Here is a 24,413-nt window from a genome sequence, read left to right as displayed (position 1 = left end):
AAAACTCAAGTACAACAACGCGTACGGTACAACGGTTTCGATAGCACTATGGTCAAAATGTTGCCGCGATATTGGTACGTAAGCTAATAATAAAAGTTTTAAAATAACTACTTAAGTACATATGTACTTGTGTTAGTTAGTAAAAGTGTATGTATAATTTTTGTAATTAATATTTAATTATCAGCGAATGAAGATGGTCCTGACGTTGAAGACGAAGATGAACAACAATCTCCTCCGCCAGATAATCAAACACTCTTGCGATTATTGGAGCATCACGAAAAGGTACCTTATTTTCTCACATATAAAAATATCCATGTACACACACACACACACGCACACAGAAGGTATGGTTGACTGTTGCTAGCTGCAGTAGTTAGCAATCCTAAAAACGCTTAGTATAATAATAAATCTACATATAATACATATGTACAATTGTTTACAACGAAGTTTGAACTAAAAACAAGGTAGAGGATCGTGCACACTGCCTTGCAGAACACCATATGAAATGGAAGAGATATTCCTTGCTGCTTATGCCCCCTTCAACCAGAACATTTTGAATACGACAATCACATAAATAATCATTGTGTGTATTAAATAAATAAGAAATAGCTATACAAACCAAAAACGATTGAAATAATTATACTTTTAAATAGTACAAATATAAAATAATACTTGTGTATTGATTATATCGATGCGATGTATGGTTGTGCAAATATATATTAGAAAAATCTTTACATGTTAAAACTTATCATAATTAAATTATAATATTTCAGATCACTCACATGTTCCGTTGTGCTCGAATACAAGGCTTAGATACAACTGAAGGTCTACTTCTATTCGGTCGCGAGCACTGCTACGTGATAGACGGATTTACTTTACTAAAGAATAGAGAGATTCGAGACTTGGAAAGTTGCCCTGATGACTACGAACCAATTCTACCCAGTCAGGGTATACAAAGGAGCAATCAGAGGCTTTGCTCCAAATTCCTTTACGAAGACATAAGGTAAATTGTTTTAAAATAGTGATCAGCATTTTATTTGGCACATTGGAAGAGAAAGATCAGCTGAGTTCGGTTTTAATTGGATTGTCTTTCATATAATTTTTTGACAGATTGTTTTGAATATATAATGTAGTAATAATTGATTGGGTTTATAAAAAGATTGATGTCTCCAACGTGCCAAATTAGGTGCAATGTATTAAACTATATATGTTTGGATTAATGTTATTGTAATTGACATTTTGTTTTGATGATAGGGAGGTGCACAAAAGGAGATATTTGTTACAACCAATAGCGTTAGAAGTATTTTCAAGTGATGGTCGTAATTATTTACTCGCGTTCCCGAGGAAAGTTCGTAACAAGGTAATTAATTTATGCTTTTTCCATATTAAAAACAAATTTGCGTTTTGTAGATATATATATGTCGTGTACACTAGTTATGTATTTTATTTTTATGTATATAAGAGTTTACCCACACATGTACTGACACATTACGATATCTCTCGGCGGCATAAGGTTAAGAGACTTGGAAATTATTACAAATATTCCTTTCGCAATATCTGAAAACGAAGGTTTATGAACAATGTGTGTTGCCAGTGATGACATATGGAAAGAGACGTGATCATTTACGGTATTGATTCAACCAGCAATCTCCTTGCTAGCTCGCTAGCATGTAGAGGGCTATGCTCAGAGCTTCGCTACGAAATCGAATTAGAAATAAAGAGATCCACAGAAGAATCCAGGTTACCGACCAAATAAGTAAGGGAAGTTTTGCTATAATTTGTAAATAAACATATAATTTTTTATCCTATATGGAGTGGGTGTCTAGTCGGCTGACATGGTGATGATGATTGCTGTCCACAAGTAGTGGTCACCTAAGTATGTTACGTAATTTGACTAGCAAGTGTGGTTGAGAGAGTTTGCAAAGCCTGAAGAGGAAAGTTAGTATATGTATGGGTAGTTTTGACCATGAACATCAATTCGGTGTTGGTGTGCAGGTATATAGCCGGTTCACGGCGATGGCGACGGGCATGGCGGACAGCGCGGCAGGCTCGGTGGCGGGGCAGAAGCGTGGCGTGGCCGTCGAGCAGTCCGCCGGCTTGCTTGCTACGCTCATCGGCGACACCTCTGTCACTCAACGCTGGCTGGTAAGATCCTGCTAAGATTCTCTACGTGACTTTTCACACTTCATATAGTAATTTTTGTACTAAATTTTATGTCCAAACGTGAACCAGATCGATCGATGTCTATCCATTTCACTCCCATGTATGTTCACTAATTTTTAATCATCAGGCTGGTATTTGAGAATAAGGTTTTTTTTTTGTGTAACAGTGTAACTGCTAGGCCTACGCTCTTGAATTTTTGCCTTAATGTAACAGATTCAGAATCATTGAAAATTTCTTATCATACATGTGGTGAAATGAATAGGTGTTGATGTCCCCCATCTGCGCCAAGTTGAAACATTTAGTTGTATTACTCCCTGTGTATGTAGGAGACATAGTTTTGTAATAAAAGAGTAATGTGAGCAACCCTGACCACATTTATATTATTTCGGTGATGAATCTTATATTTGACTAAAAGCATAACAACGTCTTGATAGATCTAAACTATGCAGGGGCTTATACAAAAACGCTTTGAGCCGATTGTACGTCGTTTTTTATAACCAAAAAGCAAGTTGCTTATATTCAACCGCTCTCAATAATTACAACAATGTGGTGTTTATAAAATATGTCTACCCTACAATAATCTATTGGCAACAATTCGTGATTTTAAAATGCGATCACTTCGACATGAAATTAAGTAATTATTATATGTATTTCCTTGCGACAGAAATTGTATTCATTTTAAACATTTCACACTAATAGTTCTTACAAAATTTCGATTAAAAGTTAACAAGAAAATAATACCACAAATCGGTTTGAAATTATAGTTAATTTATCATAAATAGATTTACAAAAATTCATACATTAATACGATTAGTAATATTTCTAAGTAGAATTTAAGTATAAGTTGAATTTAATCATTATTCGATGCTCAGTGTATCAGAGTAATATACATAATAAATATAAAGAAATAGCTTAAAAGAGTTTGAATATACTAATTTAAGTCCAAAATATAATTATTTCGCTAAAATAACTTTTTGTTTCAGAGAGGAGAAATCTCAAACTTCCAATACCTTATGCATCTCAATACATTAGCCGGAAGGTCATATAATGATTTGATGCAATATCCTGTATTTCCTTGGATTCTGGCCGATTATGACTCTTTAGAATTAGATTTGACTGATCCGGCTACGTTTCGCGATTTAACTAAACCTATGGGCGCTCAAAGTCCAGATAGATTAGAACAATTCAGAAAAAGATACAAGGTAATATTTATAAATATACATGTTGGCTTACTTTATAAGTGTACGTTATTAGTACTTTAAAATGTAATTTGGTAGGAGTGGGACGATCCGCATGGTGAGACGCCGCCCTACCACTACGGCACGCATTACTCGTCCGCTATGATCGTGTGTTCGTACCTCGTGCGCATGGAACCGTTCACTCAACACTTCCTGAGGTTGCAAGGGGGGCATTTCGACTTGGCTGACAGGTACATCTTAAATACTAATTGATATAGACTATTAATATTGAGTGTAATGAAATATTTATATAAAATATTTTTTTATATTTCTATCCAACTTTTGCATTTTTTCTTCGTAGAACAGAGCTGTAGTAGTCCAGTAGTGAGTTGCAGAAGTAAAGGCTTAAAATTATATTCTATTTAAAAAAATGTATTTTATCTTGATTTTGTATGTACTTATTGGCTCCAAATAAAAATTATTGTCATAATAATACATTTAACATTAATATTTGACATTACAGAATGTTCCATTCGATTAAGGAAGCTTGGAATTCGGCATCTCGGCATAACATGGCCGATGTCAAGGAATTAATCCCGGAGTTTTTCTATTTGCCAGAGTTTTTACTTAACTCTAACAACTTTGACTTAGGTAAGAAACTCTTCAATTAAGTGATGGTCCATTAATTTCAACTTCATCAGCATTTCAGCTGTTCCACTGCGGGACTTTCTGAGAAAAATTATCAGAGGAATAATAGCATAATAAACAAAAAAGCTAAATAATAATTATTTGTAATTAAATACTTATCAGTTATTATGAACGTGCAAAGGTTGCAAGCAGTCAGGTGTGGCACTGGGCGACGTGGTGCTACCGCCGTGGGCTCGGGGCGACCCGCGCGAATTCATCCGGCTGCACCGCGCGGCGCTCGAGTGCGACTTCGTCTCGCACCGCCTGCACCACTGGATAGACCTCGTCTTCGGCTACAAGCAGCAGGGCCAGCCTGCGGTCGACGCCTGCAACGTCTTTCATCACCTCTTCTACGAAGGCAATGTTGATATCTACAAGTAAGTATTTGTCTGTAAAAAATTACTAAGTATGTGATTTTATGAAATGACGCTCACAAAAAGCAGTACGGACCACGCTTAGCGGACGGGGGACACCTAGTTTTGATACATGTCATATCAGAATAAACATTTTCTTTATATTACTTAGCCAATTTTTTTTTGCAGTATTGACGACCCTCTAAAGAAAAATGCAACTATCGGCTTCATAAATAACTTCGGCCAAATACCCAAACAGTTATTCAAAAAAGCACACCCTAGTAAGAAAATGTCCCAGCGAAGTTCAACTATATTAGACCCAAACAATATTATACCTTCACAAGGTATAACACCGCCAGAGAAACTGTTCTTTCACAATTTGGAAAATCTAAGGCCTTCCCTGCAGCCTGTTAAGGGTAAATATGAAATTTTACTATTACTATACCATTATATTATTTTTTTAATATAATGGTAAATTAATATTACCACATGTATTACAACTTTTTTATACAAAACTTAAGTTTACAATTGATATCTGTAAATTACAGTCATGAATTGTTATATATACCATATTGTATAATCTTGTGTCTGTCTGTCTTATGGATTATCTGGCCATAAATAAATATAATGTTTATTTCATATATATTACCTTCCGGTTATGTTCTTTGGTTACAGAAGTGAAGGGTCCAGTAGGTCAGATTCTGTATACAGAAAAAGCAATATTGGCGGTTGAGCAGAACAAAATTTTAATGCCTCCGTCGTATAACAAATATGTTGCCTGGGGTTTTGCTGACCATTCACTGAGAATCGGCAACTATGATAACGACAAAGCGCTCTTCGTTTGCGAGACAGTGGCGCAGGCTTGCGGCGAGATTGTTACCTGTGTTTGTCCCTCGGCCAAAACTATTGTCACTGCGGGAACCAGCACCGTAAGTGTACTGCGATTAATGTGTTTACCTTTTAATATTGAGATACAGTGTATATAAAAATTGATTTCTGTTCTACAAAAACTAAAAGGTAACGTCTATGTTTGTATTATGTAAATTAAAATGTACCAATAAGTGAGCCGTAAATTGAAGAAATTACAATAATCTTTAATTCATTTGTATTGTATATGAGATTATTTATTTAGATATTAGAAATATTTTAGCTGAAAGTTCAAATATTATGGGCCAATAACCGCCCCTTGTTTTCATAACACCAACGATTTATTTCAACATGCTTTTCAAGATGTATTCAAATTTAAGTTACTATGTGTAACTAATACTCAGATTTAGGCGTTCATAGTCATTTTAAATCACAACGTAAATTTTTAATTCAGTAAGTTATTTTTTTGTTATATTCATTTTCTAAATAAATATATTGCTGCAGTGTTTCGATACATAAATTTCTCATAAACTCCAAGTTGATAAGCATTGGTGCTGTAAGATTTGTTATGTCGTATTTACAGGTAGTAACAGTTTGGCAGTACTGGTCGCGTCGGCGTCGTTTGGCGGTCAAAGTGTGTTTGTACGGACACGAGGAGGCGGTGACCTGCCTCGCAGCCAGCCCTGCGTACAACCTGGTGGTGAGCGGCAGCCGCGACGGTCAGGCCATCGTCTGGGATGTAGAGCGCGGTGCTTTTGTACGACAGCTACTGCCGCCTCACCTGAACGGTCCTCAGCCGCCGGTGTCGGCTATAGCCATTGATGATCTTACTGTAAGTTAACATATTTAATGACTTATTTCTTTCATCATCATAATTTCAGCCGTAATATGTGCTTTGCTGTCTATGAGTCTCCCCCATTCCTTTCCAATAAGGCTTGGAAGCAACTTGCGTCCTGCGTTTTCTCTGACGACCTTAAAGTCATCTGTCTGGTCGTTTCGGTGCGTGGTCTCTATACCCGAACTGTAAGGCCCCAGTGGCTATCTGTTCTGCTCTAAGAGGCCGCTTCTACTTGCAAATCCGCATATCTTTCTCTAGACTTCATAAAATTAATAACTCCAATATGCAAATTTGTACGGTATTACAATACACTATAATTTAATGATCTTGAAATGTAAGGTCACATTTAAAATAATTTAAGAGGTTAATCAAATATAAACTTGTAAAAAGCCTATTACAGTATGAAGGACTTTTAAGTGATAGTAAAGCTTAGGAATTAATTGTTCTATCACTGTGTTAAACATTTTGTAAACATGATCAAAAGAAAAACGCATCGGAGTTTGTTACGGGCCTTGTCAAATTAGAGAGCGTTTGGGATCATCGTAGCTTTAAGTTGAAGGATGTTATTACAAGAATAATCAATGTGATTCTAGGTTATTGAAAATTATACTCTCTCAGTATTTATTTATATGTATAATAATACACACTTGTTATATTGCACACATAGTTATTTATAATTATGAAGTTGCTTTGGTACCTGTGTAATAATTAATGTTTGTAACGTATACAGGGTGATATAGCGACGTGCAGCGGTAGTTGGCTGTACGCCTGGTCTATCAACGGTGAGCTGCTGGGCACCGCGGACAGCGCGGTCGGTCGGGAGCGCTCGCAGCAACTACTCTGCGTGGCGTTCAGTCAGGCGCGCGAATGGGATCCACTTAACGTCATTATTACGGGCTCCACTGATGGAGTAGTTAGGGTAAGCAAGTATATATGACGGACTACAAATGTAATAATTATGTTGCCCCTACATTTTAGATTTTTAATGTTTATTATTATATCTAAAGGTGCACTATTTAAAATTGCAACTCAATTAGGTGTTAAAATGTATACTTTAATGTTTATAACATTCAAAAGTTTATGATAATAATATGATAATATGTCATAGGAAAACATTGTCCATTCTGAAAACCTTTGAGAATGTACATGAACAATTTTTGATTGCACGATTTATTTTCATATTTCAATTATATTGGTTTGATCATAGTATTTTAGGTATGACAATCTCTTTAATATCTATGAAAATGACCAAAGAGAGACTATTAAACAATTATGCATATATGAGTATTAAAAATCTAATCTATTTCCTTCGAGTTCCATTTAAGGCTCCCCCACACAGGCGCGTTATTATAGGTCGATAATATCGTATGCGGTATAGCGTTAATGCTTCCCGATTCCTTTTACATTCCTTGCACACAGCTGCGTTTTTATCGTCCGATATTTCTTACGGGAGAGCGTCACGCCGTGACGTTATTATCCCAGGTGTGTGTACGGTCGTTTGCGTCCTGATACAAAACATTCTAGAACTTATATCGGAATATCGCAAGACGGAGAAATGCAAGGTCCTATTTCTTGCGGCGTTATTATCGCAGCAGTGTGTAACTACATGACCATTCTAATACAAAATATACTGAAAACAGATATCACAGTAACGCATGCGTTATTATCGACCTATAATAACGCGCTTGTATGGAAGAGCCTTTAAGGTTTTTGTTTTAAATCCTACTCACAACATGAAAAAGGATAATCCTAAAACGATTCTAAATGTTGCAGATGTGGTCAATAGATTATGTAGCTGAGACGGTAGAGGACGAGACACATAGTCCAGATCCCAGTACAGATCCGGTGACGAGTTCATTGGACAAAGACGTAAAGGAAGAACATTCCCTGCCTGCTCAGGAAAGTCTTGGAGTTACAACAGAAAGTGAAACAAAATCGGACGGAGAAGAAAAACTTGGTACAATTGACAAGTGCGAGAGAGAGGCAGCTATAAAACGGGTAGAGGAGTTGGTTAAGCAGATGAGTCTTTCTCAAGAAACTGAAGGTTATTTGTTTACCTGTATTTTCCGGTCATAGTTCATTCTATTCATTCTCATTAATATAGTTGTGTTTTTATTAACCTATTGATAAGGAAAAAAATATCAATCGTAGTTTTTTTAGTACATACCAAGTTTACCAAAAAATAAATAGCACATCTAACATTTAAAAATTCCAGTTCCGTATCTTACATTTTAATATATACATGTGTTCATACTAATAAATACAACAATTTATTATTTTACTTGTAGATAATTGTGTAAAATATATGCTTTGATGATCTGTCGAGCTGAGCCTCTGATTTCCTTTATTCAAATATTATTATTTTCCGGTTTTATTCTGGGAATAGTTATTTCACGCCAAGAGCATGAACGTGATGACTATATAGTCATTATTTTAGCCATAGGACGTCCACTGCTGGACATAGGCCTTCCCTCTATATATAGATTTATAAAAGGATCAGATGCGTCCTCCTTGTAGGCAGACAAATACTAAAATTATTTTTAGTATTCTGCCCACTTTAAATCACAACTTTTATTTCATTATTCACACTTTTATTATATTAATTCACAACTTAAATTGAAAAAAAAAAGTTTTTTTTTTTAAGGAAATCTCACGAAATCAGGCTCAGAGAGTTCTTTGTCCGACGCTTGTGAAACTACCAGTGCTAAGGAATCTGCTCGCAGACTCGATGAAAAGGATACATGCAGTGACAACGAAGAGCCACAGCGATATGCCGAACAAAAAGAAGATATAGACTCCTGTGAAGAAACTAGGAATGACTATGACAATGAAAAGGATGTCGAGGAAGAAAAGGAGAGCGTGACCCACAGGAGCAAGTTGCAGAAACAAGGAAACGTTGTGCTTAGACGCAAATCTAAGGGAAATCCTTTATATCGAAAAAGTAAATATTTTTTTAGTAACACATCATTCCAATATTTAGTCAACAGTTAAATATGGTTTTAAATGGATCAACAAACGTATATAGATGTTGTGCATTTATAGGCGCCTTACCAAATTAATTGTTCTTAGCTGTATCTATAGCCATACAGCACAAAGAATGTGTGAGTGTGAAGCGAGAAAATATTTTGCACGGCCGTTATTAATATTGCATTGTTATAAATTACGATTTAACACATTGTTATTGTTGTACATATAAATTATGCTTTATATAAATCAAATCACTTTAACTTATCGTTCTTAGTACTTATTTCAAATATTAGCTTTACAATGTTCTCCAAAGCCCGCCACTTCTGGTACAAGAGCAATGTTCTACAAAGCCTCTGCATTGTCTTAAAAACAGCTTATTACAGTGTTTTCATATGATTTCAGGTGGTGGAAGTATCGGTGAGTCGACCGAATCTGGGTCGCAAGAAGCGTGCGGCGCGGGGGAGAACGAGGGGTTGCGGCCCAGCAAGTCCGACACCAGCCTCAGCGACTCGTTCGTGATGCTGTCTGCTCCAGCCTCCCCGGCGCCATCTCGAGCTACGCACTCAGCCACGCCCGCAGGTTAAAACATTATCTTAAAAAAGACTTTTTGAAAAACTGTTTAGGTATTTCACCAAAGTTATTTATGAAGCCAAGCGGCATTATCTTTAACGAGTCGTCTGAATGCAAAGTAAAAAAATATATATAAGTGATATATTAAATTCAACTAGCTGTGCTCCGCCCGCTTCGTGGCCTTTTGTGGGTGAAATTTCATACAATGCTATTCCAGGTTATTTATTAACAAAATATATCCTTTACAAGTTGTATACTTACAAGAGCTTTAGTTTTAAAATGAGCATATTGTTAATAAACGGATCCTCGATTTCCTTGGGGGAAGTTTTTGAAGCTCTAAACAAAAGACGCATTTACCTATCCTCTGAAAACTTGTTTGAGAGCAATAGCAATTTCGTTTAATTGATAAACAAAATGCAATTATTTAATTTTGATTTAAATCTACCCCGGGAAAAAAACCTGCGACCTACTATCAAGTCTCAGTCCTCTACTGCTGAGCTTCCACAGCTCAAACTGCCTATCTTGTGGTTTTATTTCAATGCTTTAAAATTTTTCATCCAGAGCTTTAAAGCCAAAATTTTGACCTTTTTTGCACATGTGCTTAAACAGATTATGTCGAATTTTTCTTTTGAGTTAGTGTGTATACAGAGAGAATAGTATTTAATGTGCGATCTGATTGATATAAAACAAAATTTTGTCATTTATGTATTTATTATTATAATTCTTCATTGTTATTATAAATATCATATTTAAATTATCTATGTAACAATTTTTTTTAAATTTTAACTTTGAGAGTGTAGCGCTACTGTGCTTTTTTCAGTTGAAAAGGTTTAATTGACCTCTTGCTACTATTAATGTGTAAATATATATTGGCTGTAAGTTTTCCATAATCCATAAAATAAAATTAAGGTGAAATGTAAATGTAAAGTTGTTTGTCCCGGTGCGTGCAGGCGAGGGCGCGGCGCGCTGGCGCCGGCGGCTGGTGCTGCGTGGCAAGCTGACCATGCATACGGCCTACGAGCGCCGCGACAATGCGTGCCCCGCCGCCGTCACCGCCGTGGCGGCCGCGCGTACCGGCCGAGGCCTAGCAGTCGGCGACGCTCGCGGCCGGGTATTTTACTAATATACATACTATTGTTTGGTCTCATCAGATATGGAATTAAAATGATCATATAAGTCGATAGACGCCCACTGCAATCCATAGGCCTCCGTAATCATTGCCACGGTGACTGTTTTGTGCCGCCTGCCACCCAGCATTATTCACCCAGTGATAGGCGTACCCGCGCTGCCTTTACTGGCTCGTGGTCACGAGAACCTTTCGACTCCAACGGCTTCTCCATTACCTACTTTGTTTTGTGACTTTGTTAGCCGTCGTAGGGTCCATACGTAAGCTACCGCGTTCAGTCATCAAGTATATCAACAATCACATACATTGGTGCAGCCAGCGGATCTCAGAAGAGAGTAGCGATCTTCAGCGACCCACGGTCCGCCCTAGAAACGGTTGCAAAATCTGATACCCTCCATCCCTTAGCGTGCAAAATAAAAGAGAATGTCATAAATGCGTGAGAGAAAGGTAAGGAAGTGAAATTGTACTGGCTGAAAGCGCACGAAGGGCAACGAGAGGGTGGACCAGCTGGCTAAGGATGCGGCCCTGAAAAATAAAAAGAGACCGGAGTACGAGAGGTGCCCCATCTCATTTGTCAAGAGACAGCTTAGGCTGGACACGCTTGGCGAATGGGATAGGAGGTACGCGCAAGATTGTATGGCTTCAACAACGCGGATATTCTTCCCGGACGCGAAAGTAGCGAATCGCGTTCTCCGAGAGATTCAGATGGGCACAGTCTTGGACCAAATGTTCACGAGACACGGGAGATTCTTCGAGTACCTGCACAGGTTCCAACACAAAGAGAGTCCCTCTTGCCTTAGAGATCTCGCGATGGACCAGACTGTGTCGCATCTGATAACCTGCAGCCCCAAGTATGGAAGAGCGAGGTTTGAATGTGCCTCTACGACCCGGCTTCGTGTACCGCGCTCATTACACGATTACTTTAACATTATTTTAAATTTCAACACATCAGGGTATAAACCGTTTTTTCATATTCTTAGAAGTACACAACATATAAATTCAATTCCGCAAACGTTGTCTGAACAGTTTTACATGAAAGCTACACACATACTACAACTATTATTTTTCAATTTACTAAGTTCAAAAGTAGTTTTAGTTGTTGAATTAATTTTTCATTTGTGATCCAGATATTCCGTTGGTCGGCGCCCGATATGTCGAGCGCTTCAGGGGCGAAGGGCGGGCCCGCTGACCACTGGATACGCGACGACACCGCACCATTCTGCACGCAGTGCCAGGTCAACTATCAACTTATTTGACTTGTTGATACAGTATTCAATATATTACTTTATATCAAATTAGAAATGTTGGTAGGGGTCAAATCAAGTCAAATATATTTATGAAAATATTAAAATTAAAATTTTGTTATCTTTTATTAAAATGCAAGTAATAGCAAAACAATTAATATATTAAAAAATAACAATCTATTTTTTAACATTTGCACATAACACAAGCATGTGTTTAAAAAGATAAACTTTTGAGTTTTCGACATGACTTTTCTCAGCCGATCAGCATTCCGAGCCGGTAGTATCGTACAAACGGACTAACTACTATGACCTTTTTAAAGCATTTAAAATAATAGATGACCCAAGACCGAGTAAAATACTACTTGAATAAAGATATTTTGAAAGCGTTGTAGTATATCTTGCAGACCCTGGGAAACTAGGCTAACATCATGAATTATCTAAAACCATATACAAGCACTCTGTCTGGAACAGTCATGCGATTTACTTTATACAATTTTAATTTCAGTTAAAATTTTAATTTCAGTTAGGATAGAGAACTCTCTCTATTCCGAAAACATTCATTTTACATGTTGGTTGTTTCCATAGGTTCGGTTCACGGCTCTGGAGCGAAGGCACCATTGCCGCGAGTGCGGTGCGGTGTTCTGCGGCCGTTGTTCCCGGTACGAGGCGCCCGTGCGAAGATTGCGCGCGCTGCGACCTGTACGCGTATGCCAGCGCTGTCACGACAACATACACTCCAAGCGCGATTAACTCTTCCGCTTCGCCACGTTCTGCCATGTCCCGCCATGCCCTGCCACACCATCTGTGGTCAGCACAAACCGCAGTGCCACGCGCACGGGAATTGACTGCATCCAATGCGCCAAATTACAACATAATTTTATAATTTATTACTGCATTTAATGAGCCCATAACAACAGCTGTCTATTATAATATAATATATTTCTGTAATATTTTCTTGCATCTTAGTAATGTAAACCAATTAATTTATTCTTAATAAATTTTTGGAAAACCTATATTAATCAATTATTATAAGCAAATCAGTATTAGACAATGTTTTCTTTTTGTTGTTATTTATAGATATGTAAGTGAATATATGTACAAAAATTATGTTCTTAGACCAGCTTGTTATTTTTGTATTTTCGAGACGGCTAAATGAATGTAAAATGGGAATAATATAACTGGTGCGCATGTACATACAATATAATCAATTTTGCAAATTTCTAGAATTCGAAAATTAAATTTTTATATTGAACTCGAACATCAAATTATATATATTATATATAAAGCTAATTCACTGATATTATTTTCTCATTATAAATTCTTTAAAATGCTTATTATACAAAACAAAATACGTTTAAAAATGATATTACATATTTTAGTGTTAAAATGCATTAATCACATAAAAGACATCAAATAATAAAAAGATTAATAAGAGTAGGTGTAATTATTAAACATTTGCATTTCTGTGTGTTGTTGTATGTTAGTTTATATTGCTGTTGTTGCAAAATAAAAACGTAGTTAAGCTCGTTTCACACTATTCATGTATTAACTAATTAAAAACCAGAATGTGTCCTTTAACTATGTACTGATATTCTTAATTTAGTAGACATTTTTTTTGACCCTAAAGAAATAATACTTAAGACACTTTTTCTAATAATATTACTATAAATGTATTATTCGATGTTTTTTGTCAATTAGTTATTCATAATGGGAGCGGTAGTCAAATGTCGCCTAACTACAAGCAGCATTTCTATTGAAACATTTATTAAATTATTTATGTTGGCTTTATTTTTTAATGCAGTGATATTTTGAACATTTTATTTTAGACCATACAATAATATTGTGTACGTTCTTTTCATAGACTATTTACAATTATACTATAATTTTCATAATTAATCAGTATTAATATAGTAAGGGAAAACATTTTTAGTATAAATAATTGTAGATCTCATTACATCAAAATTTTAAGATAATTGTTTTTAGATAAATTTTGTTTTGTACAGCACTTGAATGTTAGCCAGCTGTATTTTTTCTACGACAGTTTTTAAAAAATGTGATACATATTTTATAATTTTTCATTTGATAACAAATTTTTGTCCTGACATATATTAGTTAGAACTGTCGAATATTATAATTGGTCTAATCTCAATGAAAAATATTTAATTTTATACTAGTCATGTTCTTGAATGTTTGATATTTCTTAATTAATTTCTTGTATTATACAATTAGTTGAATAACACGAAAACAATATTTATTATTTTGCTGAATTTACTAGTCTTAGCAACACCCAAATGTAGATGTTACGCTTTAAAGAAAATTTAACAATATAGATGATTAATTATTGTTATTAATATTTATTATTTATGGATTTATTATATTTGTTTTATAAACAATATGTTTAATAAACAATATTTATGCACATTCTTTAGAGCCTTCTCTTTAACTAGTAAAGATGAATTAAAAATTATATCGCAACTGTCAATCTATTTATAAAGTCATGGACGCTGTTTTTAGTTGCTGTTTACTGCAATCATGCATCAAAAGATATTTTCTTTAAATAAATTATGTATTCACAGAGATTAGTGTAATTTGGCATGGTCATTGAATATTTGCAAAAATGAGAACTATATCATGCAGCTTGGTTACGATGTTCTAAACGCGTAGAAATAGCACGTTACAAGTACGTGCTTCATGTTATAGCATAAGTGAATGTTCTTAGTCTCCGAAACTGTACTGTATAGAAAAACAAATTACAGACAATATATACGTTGTTTAGGTAGTATGTAGGCACTGAAGTTTATGCAGTTAATATATTCATGTATAAATAATAAAATAAAGTGGAGCAGCAAATCCTATTGTTTACTTTTATTTCCTTTTATATCAATAAAATAATTTTTTTTCACTTGGACTTATTTCTTACATTTTTTCCATCGTTTTGATTAGTATCAGTATCATTTCTGCCATAGGATATATAATATATAGAATATATAGCTGAACATAGGTCTCTTCAAATCTCCAATAAAAGTGGTTGACCTCCACTGGGTCGTCTGTTAACTTTGAGTGGTTCTTTCGCTGCCCTTGCCGGTCCGAGGTCTGCTCGGACCTATCGCACATAATCTTCATATTTAGAACTAGTCCTAAGAACATGATTCTTGGGCTTTATCGTCAGTTACTTACTACCTTCGTGCTCTGTGACGAGATTGTCATTTGAAAAAAATTGCTATGTATATTTCATAACTTTTTCGCATTTTTCGTCGTATTATTTTGCAATGTAATAATATTAATAACTAAAACAGATACGTATTTTGTTGAGTTGTAATGGGTTTCTAGTTAGAGTTGCAAAAAATGCACTAGCATTTGATTTTTTTTTTGTTTTTGGCTGTTTCCAGATAAAACAGCATGTATTGAGGATCTTGGTGTTTTTGTTATATATGCGACTTGCTAATATTTGGCAGCGATTTTAGTAAAACAATTTTCGTATGAAAAATAGTTATCAATAACTAACAAATTTAATGCAACTCATAGAGGATTTTTTTTCTAGAGATGAAAAATTGTGTCAAATTCTTTTATCCAGTTTATAACTTGTAAACTGAACGTTCTGTCATATCTCTTGGATGAAAGAAATTAATAAAAAACACTACAAACTTCAACTAAACATATTTATTTTTCTCAATAATATTTGAATTTTTGTTTCTAAAATATCTACATATATGCCCCGATATTTACATGCTTTCATTTAATTTAGATAATATAACCATGTAGAATATACAAAATAACTTCCAACGATTAATTATAATTATAGGGAACCATACATTAAGTACAACATGTCCATTAACATAATTTCGAAATAAGCACAAAAGACACAGAATAAAAAGATTTCACAGCTAAGTACTTCACCTTCAAATATTTAATGTACTGCTTAAGACAAGTTATATTTAGTGCTCCTTATTTGTGTGCTGTAAACATTTATGATTGAAATACTGCTTACTTAAGCTTTATCAACATTTTAATATATTGTTTAACGCTTAACAAGTAGAAAAAATATATTTAAGTTAAATATGTACATGAAATTTTACTTGCGTAGCAAAAGCTGGGATACGATTGATAGTTAATTCAACAATTAAAAAACTCATTAAGTAGTGTTTATAAGTACAACGGCGATTTGTTACACATGTAAATAAATAACATAATTTATGATGAAGGTTTGGAATGTAACCATACAGTTTGGATAAATGAAGATCAGAAAATCTTCAGAAGACAGCATGAACTCAGTAATAAATGTTGAACCACTGTACACTGGTTTTACATAAAGAAATATTAATAAGAAAAGTTATACAAATTTTCAATAAAAAGGGCTAGACAGAGGATAAAGAGCATAAATATTCTTTATAATTTTGGCTTAATCAAAGACAATGTAATTTTTTTAAATCCTATACTGGTAAAACAAATTTTTGTAGAAATTTGATAAAGATTGTACTATTAATGTCCTTAAAACCAACCTGCTTAAAATAAGTGATATCTAATAAAAAATATTACAAACAAAACAGATTCACAAACAGTATAAAGTCAAAAATATCCTACAAATTTACAATTATATACAAAAATTAAAAAAGTATATCCAAAACCCTATTATACAATCCTTATTTCGTTTAGATAAATACTGCATTGTTCGTTCGTTTTGCCACACTGTCGGACAATGCGCGCGGCTCCACCTAATACTGTCCGTGGACGAATACAACATGGAAATAGTCTTATATTACGTACCATATACACAGAACACTATGTGCATAGCAAAAGCAGTGCATAACATTTGAGTGAATTAAGTACAACATCTACTAAAATAACGAATCATCGTTCTCTTAAGTAAATATAGTTTCGATTAAGTTTAATAAATAGGAATATATTTTTTAACCACTCTCTTACAATTTTTTCAAATATCTTTCACGATGTTCCGCTTTCCAATTTATATTTACTTGGCAAAAGTTAAGTTAAATACATTAAAATATATATTCGGCACGTACTAGTTTCCATAGATTATCAGTAAATATTTATACTGTAAAAATAGCCATCCAAAAAATACTAGTGTTTTTAATGCTATTGTTATCAACTTCTGTTCAATTAGGAAAATGTGGTCAATGAATACTTACAAACATTAATGGTATACTAAATAATATGTCAAAGATATATTTGATTACCGATAAAATTTAGTATGTTTTACTATAATATTTTAACCACAGGTTTTTAATGTTATTAATTTCAAATGACGAACTGGACTTTCTTCACAATAAAGTATTGATATATTTTCATAATCGTTATCATATTTCACTTCAATTAATGCTAACACATTGAATGTAATCAGTATGATGTACGTTTGACCTCAATTATCGCGATTTGATGACGTCAAGCATTATCTGTAGTTATGTGAAGGGCAAGGATTATTCAATGAATTTCTCTACAATTAACTTTTAGAAATTCGTGGAAGTATTAAGATTATTCATAAAACCCAATTTAAGGCGTAAATATATGCCATTGTAGAAACAATGTTGTCAAGGGTGTAATGTCATTTCGTTAATAGGTTTGTGTTTAGTCAACTTTAATAAAATAAAGTTCTAGATGATAACACTGCCAGGGACACAAGTCATAAGTCATTCCATGAATTTAATTAAAAATTTGCAGAATGCATTCGATTTTTTCGACAAACAAGCCAGTTAAATTTGGTATAAATTATACAGGGCCATTTGTTATTATATTTAATGTTGTTATCATAATTCGTTTAAATACTCAAAAATAACAATTGTTAAACCCAATGCAATCAGATTACTATAAGTTTGCGCCCCAAATAATTCGGTGTAACGAAAATATTTCCGCGAGTATTTCGATCAGGTTAAATACAAGTACATTATTTAAATTTCGCAATTAACCAGAACCAATATTAAATGTTATGCAGCGACGTGATTGGCATTTAATGTTTTTGTTCTTATGTTGCGCTTTATTGTTAAAATTACTGGGCTTTTGTGTAGGTTACCAATGGCAGGATATTAATTCATTCATGAGGAAAAGTGTTTGTCGTGGGGGGGAGGACCCACGGCAACCGCTCTGGGGCTATCTACGTCTAGCGACATCCTGGAACATTGACTCTGTCGTCGGTCCACGTAGTGATTGAAACCAATCAACTCACGCCGCCTCTACCTGCTCGTGGTCACGTGAACCTCTCTGCAACAACGACCGTCAGTTGCAAGAACTTTAGACGGGCAATCCTTCAAGCTAAGTCTGTAACCTTGATATTTATGTTAGAAGGATATTAGGAATATTGCATGTCGCATTAGTGATCAGCTTAGAGGGGTGTGGGTGTGAGGAAGGGGTTGGTGGAGGCCGGAGGGCGAAGGCCGCAGTCAGCAGGCGGTGTGGCGCGCGCGACGCGTCCGAGCCACGCGTCCGGGTGGGGTAGTCCACGCGCCGCTACCGGTTCCTCCGCCAGAGCGCGAAGTTCGAGAGACAGCTGCTGGCACATCGCCGCAACAGGATCCGTTCCCGGCGACAACTCCTCTATTTTCTCCTGTCATCAAATATATCTCATATTAGTTCTGTTGTAACATATGCTGTCAATTAATCTTTATTAAGCCTCATCCAAAAATAAAGTTTCAGAAATAATATAAAACTTTATAATAATTTAGCATGAAAAAGCCTTTTTATAATACCAATTATTACATATTATAATAAATTATTGTTTACTATTTGTCCCTGCAACTTTGTACTGTTCGAAGTGGCCTGTCGCATTTAGTACGCGTGCAGTCGTTTGTACAGGGTGAAATAAGTGTCGAAGCTCTAAAGCTTTTTGCTGACAAATGTGCTACACATTCACCCTTTTAAAAGCTTTTACACCTGTAACCAATCACCCTGTGCAATCTAAAATGAACAAGTACTTTAAAGAACACTGGATACTGCGTGCATTAACTTAAATTGAAATTGAGTATTAAAAAATTATTTTAGATTGGCCCTTTGTTCTCAACTAGGTATCTGGGTGTTACACTAAAAGTAGCATAATGTTGGATACACATTGTCCGAACAAACCAAATGTCATTTTCTACTATTCCATATACAATTTAATTTTCCAGAATCTTAAATGTGTCAGGTGGTTTCTAATTAAAAGTTATGAAATTAAATAAAAATTGCGAAGTTAAATTTTAACCAAAATTTTCATTTCTAATTAAAAGGGACTGACAATATAAGTCAAATCTTCATATGTCGTTTCTTTGTTTTAAAGTTCCTACCTCGTCATAGTGTTTTAGGCTAAACAATGTAATTATTCTCATTTATAAGTGCGACAATAAATGTTTTATTCTGATGTAAATTTTATTACACACTGTCAATTCACACTATTATATTGTATATTTCAAGTATGCCAGTATTAATGAAAGTATTTCACATAGTAATATGAGTATATTAAATTTTGTCGTTAAATATAAGTACCTCAAAGGGCGTGATGTCGGGTTTGTGCGGTGGCGCAGCGGGGGCGGAGGCCGGGGGAGCAGGCGCCGGCAGCGCTGACGGCGGCGAACCCAGCCCCAAGCGCTGTCGTTCAAGATTAGACGGTAGCTCGCTAATGCGTAGCGACATCTGACGCTTGAACGGAGAACTATATAAAAAAAAACACTAAATAATAAGTCTTTAAAAGACATTAAAATTAAATACCATCAAATTTTGGTAAAATACGTCCGTTTTAAAATTGTATCCACCCACTTATAATTTCTGATGGGGAGAAGCCTCCTACTCTAAAAAGAGGAGCTAGACAGGTTTTGCAATGTAATATTTAGGGGGAGTCGTACAAACTATAAAGTGGCCTGACAGTGAAACCCGAAAATTAGACTTATTTAGATAAATCGAAACGCCAGTAAGGTATTAAAATCGAGTACTAGTATGAAGTTCTCGTTTAGCGATCACGAACCGATGCAGGCGTCGTGTGTAAACCCCCCACTAGGGGAACAACATAGACAAGGTCAGGGATAGGAAGATAGACAAGTCGCTGGTCATCGTGGCAATCTCCGAGAGCGGCCCATGCTCTGCACTGGGGCGTGTTTCGGCTCACACGGTAATAATGAGTGTGTACCTGTTGTTTAGATGGGCGAAGCCACGGAATGAGCCTTGTCGCTCGAGCAGGTGTGGCGCGGCATGCGGTCGCTCCACTGCAAACGGGTTATGTGGCCGTGCACCCACTGCGCCCACCGCGCCCACTGCGCCCACTGTACCACCGCTCGACGTCACCGATGGCGTGTCCGCTTCCGACGCACGCCGCGTTATACCTGGCGTTGCATCAAAAAATTTTTACTGGTCGATTTCATATAATTCCAATAGAAAAAAATATGACTCATCACAGGCTGATCACTTTTTATAAGGGTGATTGCAAATTTGACAATTTTTTTCAAGCTTATACTTCCTATTTCGAATCGGCCTGTCAATTGATTTTTTTGCTTTAATATACGAAGAAACGGGTAGGTCAGAATAATAATACGACGGTTGTTATTGGACACATAAAAATCACGGCATGTAACATCTCGGCCGCCTTATATTTGAGTTATCTAGTATATATACACTGCACGCTATGTATGGACAAGTGGCTTCATAATTAACTATTACATAAAATCGTTTAATTACGTAGTTGAAACCTAACATTTGAGATGCCCTCATTATTCTATTGCCTTTTACTGTCTGTAATGAAATTTACATTCCCTGTATGTACTTTTGACAAGAAGCATAACAGCTGCTTTGATTGGCCGTTAAAGAAACTGGCCATATTACATTTCCAAAAATAATTCACTTTGGACAGTATGCTTACCGGACTTGCGGAAGGAGCCCTGGCGCGTAAAGGCGTGACTGGCGGCATCTATACTCATAGACACCGCGCACTCCTTGTCGCGGCGTTGCTTGCGTTCAAGGCACGCGGCGAACGCACACCCCACTGCGTGCGACAGCCGCTCGCCACTGTCGCGCGACGCGAGGAACCCGTGGCACATCCAACGCCGCGTCGTACCGTCGCGGCAGATGTAACTGTCGTACAAAACACGACATGAGTAATCAATTCTAAATTACTATCACAATTATATTACTAACATAATAAGTTTTTGAATATATTTCCCAAAACAACTTAATAACATCTTATCTAACATAATATCATGAGCTTTTTATTCATAGGTATTATACCACAAGATGATCGATGCAGGTCGCTTCCTACCGGTACTATTGGAAATCTCTGAGACAGAGCATATATCTAGCAGTGATGACAGTACCTTCGACCATGATGTTTTGTACTAACTGATCGTTTTGAACTTCAAGATAGCAGCAGCTAAAAAGGAAATAAAAAGCTTTAACTTCTGATTAAACAAACTGCTTTAAAAACAATTTTATCTAGACGAAAGTTTGCTTTGCTCTAATCCTAATTTTACCCGTTATGGAAGCTTTTACAGAATAAACGTGAATAAAATTCCCGTTAGGTTATATAATCAATGTCATGTTTATTTCATAATATTACACCTACATCCGCACACGCTAAAGGGTCCCGCCAAGGCAATCAAGTAAGACTGCTAACGTTCTCTACACGTTATGCAATGTTATACGTAAACAATCTTAGTTACAAATAAGACGTTACTGTGAGATTTAATAAAATTAAATGTATGTTTCGCTTGATTGTTCAATTGCTTTCTCTGTGAAAAATAAACTACTCTTGTTCACCCATCTCATATATAGACACAACAAATTTCAAAATTTTATAGAACCAATAATTCAAAAATTATTAACGAAATACCGTTACACATGAACTCGAATTTACTTAAATATTAATTGCGATTATTAAAAGCGACTTTTTAAATTTTCTCAATTCAAAAAATTTATGAACTTTATTCACTCTGTGTTCCTATTGATATTATCACTACAAATCATTCCATTTCTCTTTTTTTTCCTTTTATATTACCGTGAACTTCTATAGCACTATTAGTTTATATGTATAGTAATTCAATGCATTTTTTTAATAATTAATATAAATTAAATCCCTTTTTTTGTTAATTTTGTAAGTTAGCTACAATATATATATATCGCCCAATCGTGATTAGACGTTGATTTATAGGAAAAACCTTCATATCTCTAAATATGCCAAATTATTGAATAGATGTTCAATATTTGTAATCAACTAAAACATATATTTGTAATAGCTCCGTTGTACTTTGCATTGTCTCCGATGAGCAAATTACGCTATTTAAATTGTGGAGATAGTTTTTTTTTTCCTTCCTAACAGGAATTACATTCAGGTGAGTACGAAACAAAGGCAGGCATTTTGCAATTTTATTAGTTTGCTTTATGGCAAACCAAGTGATGATCTAAATGTAACATTTAGTCTGATGAAAAAGCATTGTCTCTTTTACTTTTTATTATTATGAATTATTCTAATTCAATCTTATAAATTCCAAAAATTATATAACAAATAAGGCATATGAAAGGAGTGTATGTTATCTGTAAGATAAAAATATTGTTTTTAAATAAAAGACATTGAGTGCTGACTTCATAAAATTTCTTTGTCTTATCTGATTATTATCTTTATATAATCTATTAGTAATAATTTATGTTATTAAGTTTATCGTTATATGTAGGTCATATTTTAAAATATTTGCTGCAAAATATAATATAACTAGCGCAGAAGTTATAACTTGATTGTGGTCTCCCAAAGTCAATTTAATTAAATAAAACACCGGGACAAAAATATAAAAAAAACCTATATTACCAGGCTGGCCAAGTTTCTTTACAGTTTGAGGCCATTTGTCAAAATTTGTAAATTTTCGCGTGCCGCCATTAAATACCTATAAAATGCTAACAAAATAATATTACAAAAATTATTGAATACTTGAATAAAAGTAAAGAATATTTGCCTAGTTTATAAATATTAAAAACTTTTCGATAATTCTTAAAAAAAATTGTAAATAATTTCTGACTAAATCAGTTCTCAGTTATATTTGTTGACGTTTGTTAATTAATTTTGATCGTAGTTTCAAAGCTTTTAAAGAACTGCATGTTGTTCGTGAACTAGTTTGCCTCCAAAGTATATAATGATACAATTTTATAAATAACACAAACTATATTGTGATGTGCGGCACCTAAAAAAACAAGGTAATCGTTCGCGATGTGCGGGGCCAATTTGGACTTGTAATCAAGTGCAGCCAGGTACAGGGCTGTTTTTCTTAACGCCTTTAGCGACGCCGAACACTGTTCGGAGTTGCTAAACTACCTCACATCTGGCAACCTAAGCCAATAGCATGCCTCCTACATGATTTATAGTGTGTGACATACGATTATGTAAAAATGTTATATCCTAAATTATAGATATCTTAATAAATGAATAAAAGAAGCATTCACCTGAATCCTCGTTCGTGGTTCCTGTCGGGCGCGCAGAAAGAGACCTTCTCGATGGTCTGATCAACGATAAGGCCCTTAGTTTCCTCCTCGACCACACGCAGTCCGTCGCCGCTTACATGAAGCACGGCTCGGATAGGCCTCCGCCGTGAGTTCTGTAATTAAAAAGACCATTTATTCGATTAATTACTTTTATAAATATAGCACGTTTGACGTGTAGCAGCATACGAAGAAAATTGCAAAAAAACTGAATACAAAGTTCCTGCAATATCAATGATATCATTACGCTCTTAAATATGGAAAAGGTTTATATTTTTAGCGGAAATCATACATAACCTAAAATACAAGGTGATTGGTTATGGTATAAAAGCTTTAAAGATATGAATATACAACTCATTTACTGTCAATGTACGGAATAACATAGGGGTGAAATACTTTTTAATCAATGGGATAGGTTAAATATTATTTTTTTACAGCGGGCCGCATATAAAGTAACATTAAGTAGTAATCTAAAAAAACACGTTTTTAAGAAGGTTAGATTTTTAAAATAAAAACACTGTTTTTTGGAAACAAGCAAATCAATATCAGCCGGAATTGAAGAAGAAGATATAAAATCAATTGCTTCAGAAGTACCAAATAACCTTAGAAAAAGCGTTTTCAAAGCTTGGATATATATTAAAAATTAATAACTATCAGTCCCTTCCAGAAGGTGGAGAATGAGGGAATTTATTGAAGTGTCCCATTCCAAAATTACTAAAGATTGCGAATAAATCTAAAGCATTTTGCTGAGAAATGGTCTTTATTCACAGCTTTAAAGATTTAACATCATAACCAATCACCTTGTAATTTATGTAATTAAAATTTTATAGTAATCCGCATATCCTGAACTAATGTGATAACGGCTGAATAAGTATACATATGAATATATATAGCACAAATGCTCTGACATTTGGTCATTAAATTGCGGTTTTCGGTATATTAGCCAACTTGTTTGTGCCCCTATGAAGTAAATATAAAAATATAGCC

At 35.0% G+C, this 24,413-nt stretch overlaps 2 protein-coding genes across 9 annotated transcripts in view; one reads left to right on the top strand and one right to left on the bottom strand.

Annotated features, from left to right (window-relative positions):
- Window positions 1–13,378, top strand: part of bchs (WD repeat and FYVE domain containing 3 bchs) — a 42,269-nt gene extending 28,891 nt beyond the window's left edge. For all 5 annotated transcript variants that reach the window (XM_068776869.1, XM_068776866.1, XM_068776867.1 and 2 more), the window contains 18 exons: window positions 185–282; window positions 774–1,003; window positions 1,255–1,360; window positions 1,996–2,145; window positions 3,147–3,365; window positions 3,441–3,592; window positions 3,865–3,992; window positions 4,171–4,405; window positions 4,571–4,797; window positions 5,057–5,310; window positions 5,832–6,080; window positions 6,817–7,005; window positions 7,860–8,130; window positions 8,731–9,027; window positions 9,456–9,632; window positions 10,574–10,734; window positions 11,877–11,984; window positions 12,579–13,378. In XM_068776869.1, the coding sequence (XP_068632970.1) occupies window positions 185–282; window positions 774–1,003; window positions 1,255–1,360; window positions 1,996–2,145; window positions 3,147–3,365; window positions 3,441–3,592; window positions 3,865–3,992; window positions 4,171–4,405; window positions 4,571–4,797; window positions 5,057–5,310; window positions 5,832–6,080; window positions 6,817–7,005; window positions 7,860–8,130; window positions 8,731–9,027; window positions 9,456–9,632; window positions 10,574–10,734; window positions 11,877–11,984; window positions 12,579–12,743 (3,416 nt within the window). In that variant the 3' untranslated portion in view covers window positions 12,744–13,378. The remainder of the gene's footprint in view (window positions 1–184; window positions 283–773; window positions 1,004–1,254; window positions 1,361–1,995; window positions 2,146–3,146; window positions 3,366–3,440; window positions 3,593–3,864; window positions 3,993–4,170; window positions 4,406–4,570; window positions 4,798–5,056; window positions 5,311–5,831; window positions 6,081–6,816; window positions 7,006–7,859; window positions 8,131–8,730; window positions 9,028–9,455; window positions 9,633–10,573; window positions 10,735–11,876; window positions 11,985–12,578) is intronic.
- A 2,288-nt stretch (window positions 13,379–15,666) lies between these two features.
- The window catches only part of LOC137932854 (protein numb-like), a 39,039-nt gene continuing 30,292 nt past the window's right edge, over window positions 15,667–24,413 (bottom strand). For all 4 annotated transcript variants that reach the window (XM_068776535.1, XM_068776534.1, XM_068776536.1 and 1 more), the window contains 5 exons: window positions 23,391–23,542; window positions 20,827–21,038; window positions 20,101–20,293; window positions 19,464–19,629; window positions 15,667–18,549 (listed from right to left, as the gene is read on the bottom strand). In XM_068776535.1, coding sequence (XP_068632636.1) covers window positions 18,328–18,549; window positions 19,464–19,629; window positions 20,101–20,293; window positions 20,827–21,038; window positions 23,391–23,542 — 945 coding nt within the window. In that variant the 3' untranslated portion in view covers window positions 15,667–18,327. The remainder of the gene's footprint in view (window positions 18,550–19,463; window positions 19,630–20,100; window positions 20,294–20,826; window positions 21,039–23,390; window positions 23,543–24,413) is intronic.

Source organism: Battus philenor, unplaced genomic scaffold (genome assembly GCF_028537555.1).
Source record: "Battus philenor isolate CCGP_79_NKW_IND1 unplaced genomic scaffold, ilBatPhil1.0.hap1 SCAF_12, whole genome shotgun sequence".
Taxonomy (NCBI): domain Eukaryota; kingdom Metazoa; phylum Arthropoda; class Insecta; order Lepidoptera; family Papilionidae; genus Battus; species Battus philenor.
Note: the sequence above shows the minus strand (reverse complement) of the source record. Positions and strands in the feature narration are given on the sequence as shown.